This window comes from Heterocephalus glaber, unplaced genomic scaffold (genome assembly GCF_053883595.1).
Source record: "Heterocephalus glaber isolate CG9 unplaced genomic scaffold, H.glaber_assembly_v1.0 deba00001743, whole genome shotgun sequence".
Classification (NCBI taxonomy): domain Eukaryota; kingdom Metazoa; phylum Chordata; class Mammalia; order Rodentia; family Bathyergidae; genus Heterocephalus; species Heterocephalus glaber.
The window spans coordinates 2,601,099-2,611,859 of NW_028258449.1; the positions used below are offsets into that span (position 1 = coordinate 2,601,099).

Below are 10,761 nucleotides of genomic sequence, written 5' to 3' on the forward strand. Positions count from 1 at the left end.
GATGCCTGTGTCTTTCAATTAAATAATATATAGGCACCCAGCTCCACAGAGCTGCTGTTTTCGTGACAGAACAATACAAATTTGAATCATCTTAGCTGTTTTCTGCCCAGCTCCATTCCAGCCAAATCAATGTATTCTGAAATCATTGTTTATTTTTTGGAAATCTGAGATATCAGCATTAAAGGTTTTGTAGGATACAAAAACTAGATACTGAACCTAGGAGTGGGAACACACGGTTGTATCCTAGAAAGATCACAAGCCCCAGCTCCTCTTTGGGCAGCTTAGTGATATAGTAAGACTCTATCTCCAAGTTTAAAATATTTTTAAAGGAGCTGGGATGCAGCTCAGTGCGAAGACCCTGGGTTCAATCCCCAGTACAAAAGAAAGAGAGAGAGAGAGAGAGAGAGAGAGAGAGAAACTCTGCCTCCTCTGTGCCTCCACCACACATATTTAATCGCTCTGAGACTTGGACCAAGTTTCCTTACCTCTCAGCACCTTGCCATCCTCATCTGTAAGATGGAAATTATAGCAATAGCTACCTGGTGACCAGCTGTTATACACATTAAAAGTGATGCAAGATCTTAACAATGTTAGTCCCCATTATTATCCATGGAAACCTCCACTACCTATCTATGACATCATAAGCAATTTCAATTCAGTTGTTTAATTCTCGCAGGATAATCTGATTGAATGGCTCCCTGGAAGAACAGAGGAGCTGGTGGACAGCCATGCCTAGTGAAATGACCTCCCACTCGGCTCTCCAATTTCATACGATATAAACAGATGTTGGTCGTCTCAAGTTGTTGGTGTATAAATGTGCTATTTTTCATCTACGGACCCAGCCGAGGTCCTCTCTGTCCCTGCACACTCGTTATACATTAACTAATAGCTCCCTCACATTCCACAACATTCCAATCTCTTTCTGTCACTAGAAGTGTTCTTTAAAGCCCTTAAACACTCAGTCCTGTTCATTTACAACTTCACTCCATGTTTGGCCCAAGGTCCTCTTTATCTCCCTGCCTCCACCGCAAGCCAGGGGAGCCATGGGAGTGGCTGCTGCCGGGATAGGTCTGCCCTCCCGACTCATCGTTTTCTCTTCCCCTGAACTTTCCTTTGGGGTGTGCTAGACAAGAGCAGGAGAGGCCAGATCTCCCCAGGGGGTGGGCCCCATGGTGGGCCACATCCCCCCATTCACCCTTCCCAACCTCCAAATGTTGGCTCTCTGGGAGGCTGGCGCCCCACAGCACCCTCTTCCTGCGCCTTCCTTGACTGCTTCCTCCCTTCAGCAGCCCCTGCCCCAGCCTGCTGTGGTAGAGTTCCCTTATCCAAGGGCCTCTCCTCAGCTGGAGCAGCAGCCAGAAGCCTGGCCATCTTCTCAGAACCCTTTCTCCACACCCAGAACAGCACCATCGCCAGGCTTCAGCAGTCCAGTAAGGGCGTCTCCCAATGAAAAGGTGCACATCAGCCTGGTGCAGGACTGCTGGGTGCCCACCATCATCACCTGCTCTCTCCCAACCTCAAAAAGGGTTGTGATTCCTTTTCCCCACAAGGAGGTAAGTGGAAGAAACAGGCTCTGTTCAGGAACATACCTCCACCCAAGGTCACCTTCTCCCCCCCAGTTCTCATTTAGCCCGGGGAAGAGATTGAGCAACAACTGTAGTGGAGACTGGACAGGATGCCAGTGCTGGACACAAGAGTTCAGTCCTCTGACTATGTGGATGCTGCTTAGAGCCTTTTGTTTTGCACCTGGTGGTCAATTCCAATCCTCACAACTGCTCCCATTCTGCCAATTTCTATGATGATATGGTTGTTTCTCAGAAACACTTCGTCTACTGATTACATGTCATCCTGAGGGTGCAGCCATGAAGAATCCCCTTAGATTTTCCTAAGACTAGAAAAAACAGCAAAGCAGGTACCACTGATGGTTCCTGCAATGCATCTCCATCAACAACCCAGCCAATGGTCCCTCAGTCCTTCCCAGGAATCCTCGACTCAAAGAGCTGTGTGTCTACAGATTACCGTTACATAAGCGAGAGCTGCCCATTCATGAAAAGGCTCCAGAAGAACCAAAAGCCATCAGTTCTAAAACAAATTAATTCCAAAATGTACAATTTCTAGCAGGGTGAATGAGGTCAAGAATCATCTGGCTAGCCATCTACTCCGTCTGTTTAATATGGTATCTGACTTTGTTTCCCTCCAGCTCAACTTGAGCCCTCTTCCTCCCAGTAAGTGCTGATTCTCTGAGTGTGACTTCTCCCAGCCCATGCAGTTAGTTTTCTGATGAACATGGCTTTGGATAAAAACCATTATCCCAGCTATAGGATGGAAACCTAGGAATCAAAGGTTACCTGTTGTTGAGGCTTCTGACTTCCAATATTTCTAGCAAACACCACTGCATTTTTCACAAAACTACCTTGACCCCATACCAACCACACATGAGAACAATATTAGGAAAAAGTACATTTTAAGTGTCAGATATTTGGGAGAAGCCTTTTTGACCAAAAAAAAATCCACTTTAAAAAAATGTAACCAAACACTTTATTGTGCAAACACTGCAATGGGGGATCTATAGTTTTTGGATAATTTAACATAACTGGAGAAAGATTATGACATACAAGCTGGAGAAAGCTGACATACAAGTGCCTGAGCTACATAGTGACCTTAAAGCCAGCCTGAACTACAAGGTGAGATCCTGTCTCCAAAAAAAAAGAAGTAAAACTATACTAGCAGGCTTCTCAAACTTCTCAAGGAAAAATGGAATACAATGACAATGTAAATGCATTGATATTTTATGTGAAATGCTATGAAATTGAGGGGGGAAATATATTCAAATAGTCCTTGAGAAAATTTCTCAAAATTATTTTCAAAATTACTTTTTGTTTTTTAGCTGAATTTAATGTGTAAGGTAACAAAAAATCTGCTGTCTCATTTACACTAGCTAAGGTTGAAATCAATAATATTTAAGATAATATATGTGCAAAGATTGAAGCAACCTCTGGGGTCCATTTATTGGCTCTGCATTTACTGGCTCTTGTGACTTTGAGCAAGCCATTTAACATCACCCCACCTGTGAAAGCTAAGCTAGGAATAATGCCCATCTCATATGGTATTGCGAGGGTTAAATGATTTCACACACATGCAGGGCTCAGAGTCTTACCAGATTCAGAGTACAAACTGCATCATATGTATAAGCATTTGTATTATTACTGAACATTTCTCAGGGGCTGGGGATTTAGCTCAGTGGCACCGTGCCTGCCTCACAAGCACAAGGTCCTGAGTTCGATCCTTGATACCAAAACAAAAATTTTTTTCCTCAGAAAAATCCCTTCAAAATACTGCTTATTACATTAGACACAAAAAGAAAGCTTTAATTATTAATCACATTTCTAAATATAATAATTATAGTATGGAATCAATAATTCCAAAATATTCTAAAACTCAGCTTTGCCGAACGCTGAAGATGACTTTGCATCTTGTATGTCAGCCTCTAGGGGGAGCACAGGCTCTGTCGCTACCCACCCCCACCCGCCCCATCCCCTAAATCAATCCGGATCAATGATGAAGGAACTGCAAGTTCAAGGACAATGACAGGCCTGCTCTATAGGGTGAAGCTTTCAAAGGAGAAAGAAGAGTGCACACCCCGTGGTCGCCCATGTCCTCCTCAGCCCAACACTCAGGGCAGACCGGAAGGGGACAGGGACAGGAGACCCTTCTGACACAGACGCCCTGGTCCAAAGGAGGCCCCAGCTGAGCCTGCCTGATTCCTTATTCTCTGAGCCAAGCAGGGCGCCACTGCACTGCACGCCCTCGTCAGCAGCTGTCCCCATGGGTGATGGGGCCTGGGCTTTGGGCACACAGCTCTTTGCGTTGCTCTGCTTTGAAGTCACTTCGGCCATAGGGGAAACTGGTCCTGTCCAGCCTTCCAAAGTTCTACACTGGCGCTGCTCCCGGAAACCTAAGGAGCCCTTTATCCCTCTCTGTCTTTATGTGTCGGTCTCCTCTGATGTCTCACAGGGAGGCCTTTCTGAAATTGAGTACCTCTACTTCCCCCAGCCTCAGTAGTTTTACAGTCTCACCATCCCTCACCAGGACGTTGTGCCACACAGATAATACAATCTGCCTGCTTGTACACACTGCCTGGGCTCCCGCAGTGATTCACCCAGAATTAGCATCTGTTAAAAAGCTCTGAAGAAAGGTCAGGATGAAAGAATGAACAATGCAGATATTATCTCTCAAAGGTATTCTGAACTTTTGAATATCAAGTCATATGGTTAAGGACAAACACAATATCCTTGCCTATAATAGCTTTGCACTTTCACAAATTTACAAACACAAACTGAGAATAGAGAGAAACTAAACACACTCAAATAGTTCAGTTTTTACATCGTTTTGTTTTGGATGGGTTGTATTGCTTTCAAAACTGTTCTTCCTGCAGTGATAATGATAATATAAATAATGGCTCTTTTCTACTCACCATGTACAATCCTACTTTTCTCAAAGTAATGCTACACTTATTATAAACAAGTTAAGTTAAAATGGCACTGTTCAAAATAAACTAGATACTATCTCTCTTCAACATACCCACATATGATGTTACAAACAGAACTACATATCAAATCCAATTTTCCCACATTGTAGGTTGTCTCTTCTTTTTTTTTTTGGTACCGGAGATCGAACTCGGGTCTTTGCGCTTGCACAGCAGGCGGCGAAACCACTGAGCTAAATCCCCAGCCCCATCAAATCCAATTTTAAATTCAAGAGACTATTCCAGTACTTTGTCATACTATGATTTTGTTGCCATCAATTTTAGCTGAAACACAATATACTGGCCAATACTTAAAGCAAGACAGAATGTTGTTGCAGAAACTGGCTCTCTGTCCTACTTGTTATTATCAGTTTAGTATAATCATTAATTATAATAAACTCTTCTGCATCCTGTTATAAGAACTGGGATACAGATATGAACTAGGAACAGAAATAGTAAGATTCAACAAAATTACAAATAAACCTCTCTATATTATTAAAACACTTGTTAGAATATCAGATTTTGCAGAATTGATAAGGTTTCACTATAATAAGGTTTACTGATTTATGACCTAAGATTTAGATTGAAAATCCAATCTCCCCATTTGGGGGGGAGGGGGGTACCGGGGATCAAACTTGGGTCCTTGCGCTTGCGCAGCAGGCGGCAAAACCACTGAGCTAAATCCCCAGCCCTAATCTCCCCATTTTAAACCCAGTGGTTCATTGCTGGTACCGAGAGACCAAAGGGATCTCTTCTTACTTCTCTTATTTAAAGTTGGATAGGGGCTGGGGATTTGGCTCAGTGGTTCCACCGCCTGCCTTACCAGCGTGAGGTCCCGAGTTCGATCCCCAGTACCAAAATAAATAAAGTGGATAATTTCTTAGATGTACAATGGCATAAATATCTCAGTTTGGTCATTACTCCTGGATGCCGAATTACTTTTCAATTGCTCAGTTCATTAATTTTTTTCTTTCTCTTAGTACATGTTTGCAGCACATAACGTTTACATTCATTGTGTGGAGCTGGTAAATGTGTATGACACATCTTCATTCTTTTTTCACCTCTTCTCCCTTCCTTCCTCCTCCTCCATTTCTTGGTCCTCTTCCTATTGAAAAAGATGTCTCCTTTCTTTCTACCATCTGTCTTTTATTTTGCTCTTTATTTATGTTTTGGGTTTCTTGTGTAAGACAAATCATGTGATACTTAAGTGTGTCTGATTTCTTTCACTTAACATTATGGTCTCAAGGTGCCTCCATTTTCCTATGAATGCCTCAAGTATATCCTTCTTCTGGCACAGCAGTGCTCCGTTGTGTGCAGACACCATGCTTTCTTTATGCACCCACCTGTACTCGTAGTGAAAGCTGAGCAGAAGCGATGCAAAAGCACGGACAGAGTCTCAATTCTTCCCCTGAGCTACCCCAGCCCTGCCTGAGTCAAGGCCCTGGCATTACTCAGAATCGGTTCACGGATTGTTTATCCAGCAGCAGCAAGGTAAAGTCAGCTGTCTCCTGATGTCTTTCATAATGCCCCGCTGTGCCTGAGGGCTATTCAGCAATAAATGTTCAACTGACATTTCAAAACCGTACAAAATTTAATTGACTGTTTTCTGCATGGTGGAAGGGGAAAGTTGGGACGACATCTAGTCAGTGCCAATCACAATGTTTATCCTCTTAATGCCTGTTTTTAAACCTTCATATATTCTCCAAAAGGAGAACAAAGAGTGCAAATTCTAATAGTAATGACAAACACTAATTAACAGGTACTTCTAAGACCTGTCATTACTCCGAACTCTCTTGAGAGGTGCTATAGGAAGTCATATCAAAGAGTCACTGTAATGAAAAGCAACCACTTTTAACATGAGATGTGACCTCATTCCTATGGCAATTTTAGAGAAAGTAAACATTCCAAGTGACACTGCTGGGACCATACACTGAAGCCACCCTGCCACACTCCAGTCCTCCTTATGATAAAGGCTGGCATGGCCACTGAACCACCAAGTTGTGTTTTGATTTTTTGTTGTTTGTTTTAATTCATCTGTAAGTTTGTTATTTCAAACTTTAATATATTTTTGTCCAGTAAAAGTCTGTAAAAGTGTGCCTAAAATTGCCAATAGTTTTTCAATCACATTTCATTTCCCTGGGAAAAGGCTTTCAGAGCTCCAACTGGAGATCCCCTATTTCCTGTCTCCCCCAGAATGACACACATCCCTCGTTTTGGGGTATTTGTCTGGGTTTCCCAAACCCCACTGTGTGCAGAGACATGGGGAAGTGGGCCTGGTGTGAACAACAGGTGTGACCGCTGTATATTCACACCAAGAAGCAGTGTGAGTACCACATGGAGTACCACACGTCGACACCTGCCAAACTCTTCTACCTTTTCAAAGCACCACGGACCTAAGAAAATGCCCAAAGACAGGAAAGATTGCAACCCCTTTTCTGAGTCACTGAGCTCCAGATACTCTGACCTGGGGGGAGGTGGGGAACAAAGGTTCATTTCCCCACAAAAGCCTTGAGGCCCAAGATTCAGATTCTTCAGCCACTCTTGTCTGAGTTCAGGTTGCTTCTGACCCAGAAGTGTTGACAGACTGTAAACTTCCTGCATCTGAGAGGCGGCAGCTCTGGAGCTGATTGGATGAAGCGCTGAGTCTGACTCCACACTTGGCGGTAGTGGTCCTACTTCAGAGGACACACCGTGCGGAGTGAATATGAAATGTACGAAAGCTTCTAGTTCAGTACGTGACTTGATGCGAATTCCACTCCCCCTGCCCCTCCAAGGAGAATGATAACCTCGCTCGGAGTCAACTGGTGCCCAGAGCACATCTTTGAAGCTGCAGCTCAGAAACCCAGAGGAGTGGGACTGGCCATGAGAGCTGCAGCGAGCGTGGATGCCAGCCACGCTAGTCACTGCTTTAGATGCACCTCATTGCCAGCTCCTGTCTTCACCCCACACCCCATGCCCTGGAAGCCAAGGCACAACTTCTCCTCTTTCAGGACTAGAGAATTCATACCGAAGTAAAATCAGAAAGCAGAACTCATAGATATGTGACATACACTGAAAGAAAAACAACTAACTTTTAAAACATGTATGTATCTCAGTTCCCACTTATTAGAAGGAATAAGGCACACTGCTTTCTATTCCCAGAACATTACAGAGTCATGGCCCTATTAGCCCTATTAACTGTAACTTAGAGTATTAAATATTTTAATAATTGTAAGGTTTATATTAAGTACCAGGTAAATGGCAATTCCTTAATTAGAAATATATTCAAATGCAAAGTATTACCTAACTCTTAGCGCACTCTTGTCATTTACACCACATGAAAAGAAGAAATTGAGACAGACACGAATGAATTATTGTGGTATATTGCAACACACTTACCAAAAAACACAGCATATATTAATGTCAACTAATGTTGAAAATAATCACACAGGAAAAAAAAAAGAAGATGGATTAAAGAGAACATAATCTAATTCTTGCATCAAATTTTGGTAGGGCTGAGGATTTAGATCAGTGGTTCTGCTGCCTGCCTCACAAGTGCAAGGTCCTGAGTTCGAACCCTAGTATGAAAAATAAATAAATAAACATAAAAAATTTAAAAATTTAAAAAAAAAATTTTTTGTAAACCTAGGACAGGGCTTATAGGGGAAGAAACACAATGACAGTAGAAAGACTTTTCCGAAGATGCATACAAATACATTATTTTTTTCACTAGCTCGGAAGGAAATTGTTTTCTCAACTGCACACAGGTTTTCAAATTAGGAAGGGCAAATTTACTGAAAATGTTCCTTTTACTAATACACAAGACAGACTTTTTTTCTGGCAGAAAAGAGGAACACACTATTCTGATTTACCTAACCTTCAAGTTAATAGAGAATTAGCATTAAAATTAGAAACGATGCCTAAATTGCACTGAAAAGAATTTCTATTTGATCATTCACAACCTTTCAGGCTCTTGGGTATGACCACGAATTTCAATTATTATTGCACTATGGCTATTTGGAACCATATTTAATAGTTTTTTTATATAAAATGCACTACAGCCCTTTCCGTCTGTAGGCTTCAGCGCCAAATAAAAAGAACTCTTGGCAAAACTGTGAAGAATGCATTTTCTGTAAATACAGAACATATGCTATATATTTTTCACATGGTCTGTACCTTTTTTAGAGGTTTTCACTTTTGCCATGCTAACATGAACAAACCATGGGACAGCAGATGCGGGATGTTGACAGAAAGGTTTCAGATCTCAGGGCGAGTAGAGCAGAGCCCACCTCAAAAGGACTGCTGGCCTCTGGGGACAGACCCAACAACTGCGGCCCCCGGGCCGAGTCCCCCAGCTCATCCCTGCAGAGGGATTTGCTCGGCGATGACCTCAGACAGCCCTCTTGGCACCAAGAACAACCAGAGCAAGTTCACAGCTATGAGGCCTGTAAAGGACTAGTCAGATCTTCTCGGATAAACCAGGAGCTTTGATAGCTCACCACGAACACAGATGGGGCCCTCCACTCCCACACGAGTGGACAATTTTGGAAGGTTGCCTAAGAAAGTGTTCGTAGCTAAGAGGGTGGACTTTGTAGGTGGGAATGTGGGGTGGCTTGCAACATCTGATTTTTTTAAATCATATAAATATATTATTTTTCAACTAAATCTAGTTTAAAACAATTCATTTTATGGTATCTTTCATTCTAAAGGGCGCTTACTAAGTGCTTATTTGATTTACTCATAAATAGGGGAAAGATGGTGCTGGGATTTAGCTCAGCGGCACAGTGCCTGCCTGGCAACCGTGAGGTCCTGAGTTCAATCCCCAGTATTGAAAAAATAAATAAATAATAAATAAATAGGGAAAAGATCGAGCGAATACTCCACTGTCTCCTTTCTTGACATAAAAAGAAACTCCAAAACAAAGGCGCCATTGTACTCAAAGAATATGAAGCAAGCACAGGTCATCATCATGGACTTTACATTATCTTGCAATTTCTATTTTCAGAGACAATAGATAGCATCAATATCTTGGAAACCAAAAATATACCTGTTTCCGAATTGTGATTTTTTTTAACTTTCAAAACAATACATCTTTTGACTTGTAGGCTTAAAAAAAAGTCATTTCCCTTTTATCCAAATTCACACCCAGCATACTATACTCCTTTTCACATCATCGAAAAGCTGCAACAGAACAAACTACTCCAAGTTCATTGCAGTTGCCACCCACTCCTCTGTTAATATAGAAATCTCCCTGTCGGTTTCTAAGTTTCCATGTGTCTGTTGGGAGACAGCCCGGCGTCTGGGAGCTGGGTGGGCGCTGGGAGGGGGGACAGGGACGGTGCACCGGGCTCGTACTGGCCGGCGGCCCGAGGGTGTCAGCCCGTGGGATCCTGGGCCGGACAGTACACCTTCGCCTTCCCCATGGTGTGCTGGACCGGGGAGGGGGGGGGGGGTGTCCCCATCAAAACCGATCTTAATCTCACCTGCATTCATGCTAAGGAGCCAGAGCCACAGCAAGCGTCCTCAGCCCAAACTCGTGACCCCAAAAGATGAAACCTCGACATGGATAGCCAGCCCCCAGTGGGGGGCAGGCAGAGGGGCTTCATGCGCTCCCCGCCAGTTGGACCGGGCCCCCTCTGGGGCGGTGGGGCCGGCACTTCCCGGGACCGAGGCCCAGCGGGCGAGGCTGGCGGGCCCTCCCTCCTCCGTCCTCCGCGGCCCGGATCGCGGCGACGCGGCACAACTTTTCCCCGCGCCCGGGACGCTCATTTCCGCCGCCCGAGGCCGCCCGCCGCCCGCCGCCCGCGTCGCCCGCGTCGCCCGCGTTGCCCACCTTGATGATGCTGCTCCGCCGCGGGGTCGCTTGCGCCGCCTCCAGCAGGGCCTCGGCGTCCCCGGGGCCGCCCCCGGGCGCCGCCACCCCGCGCCCGCGCTCCCGCGCGCCCTCGTCCCCGCCGGCGCCCTCGGCCATGGCTCGGGGCTCCCGCCGCGCGGCGCCCCCGACCGACTCAGCGTCTCGCCGCCGCCGCGACTTCGGGGGGCGCGGACATCCCGCGGGGGCGCGGCCTGGCACGGGCGGGCGGGGCGCGCGGGGCGATCCACGGGAGGCAAGGTTGACAGCCGGCGGAGGGAGGGGACGGGGCCGCGCGGGGGCGCGCGTGCGTCCTTGCGCCGGGTGCACACGCTGGGAAGTTCACACGTGCGCAACCGGCTGGGATGCGACCAGCCCGTCCTCCGCAGAGCAGAACAAAGCGGTG

The 10,761-nt window shown here is 45.3% G+C and overlaps 1 protein-coding gene and 1 long non-coding RNA gene across 6 annotated transcripts in view; both read right to left on the reverse strand.

Annotated features, from left to right (window-relative positions):
* Positions 1–3,507, reverse strand: part of LOC101699834 (uncharacterized) — a 28,728-nt gene extending 25,221 nt beyond the window's left edge. For 3 of the 4 annotated variants that reach the window (XR_002391479.2, XR_002391478.2, XR_015447089.1), the window contains exon 1: positions 486–3,507. This is a non-coding gene — a long non-coding RNA (uncharacterized LOC101699834). The remainder of the gene's footprint in view (positions 1–485) is intronic. The other variant, XR_001182771.3, reaches the window with a different exon arrangement.
* The window catches only part of Plcl1 (phospholipase C like 1 (inactive)), a 282,823-nt gene extending 272,365 nt beyond the window's left edge, over positions 1–10,458 (reverse strand). Inside the window, exon 1 of one of the 2 annotated variants that reach the window (XM_004871690.4) lies at positions 10,338–10,458. Coding sequence is in view for 1 of the 2 variants with exons in the window: in XM_004871686.3 (XP_004871743.2) it covers positions 9,988–9,993 (6 nt within the window). In the remaining variant the exon portion in view is untranslated. Of the gene's footprint in view, positions 1–9,987; positions 10,196–10,337 lie in introns of those variants that run through there. The other variant, XM_004871686.3, reaches the window with a different exon arrangement.
* Between the last annotated feature and the right edge of the window lie 303 nt (positions 10,459–10,761).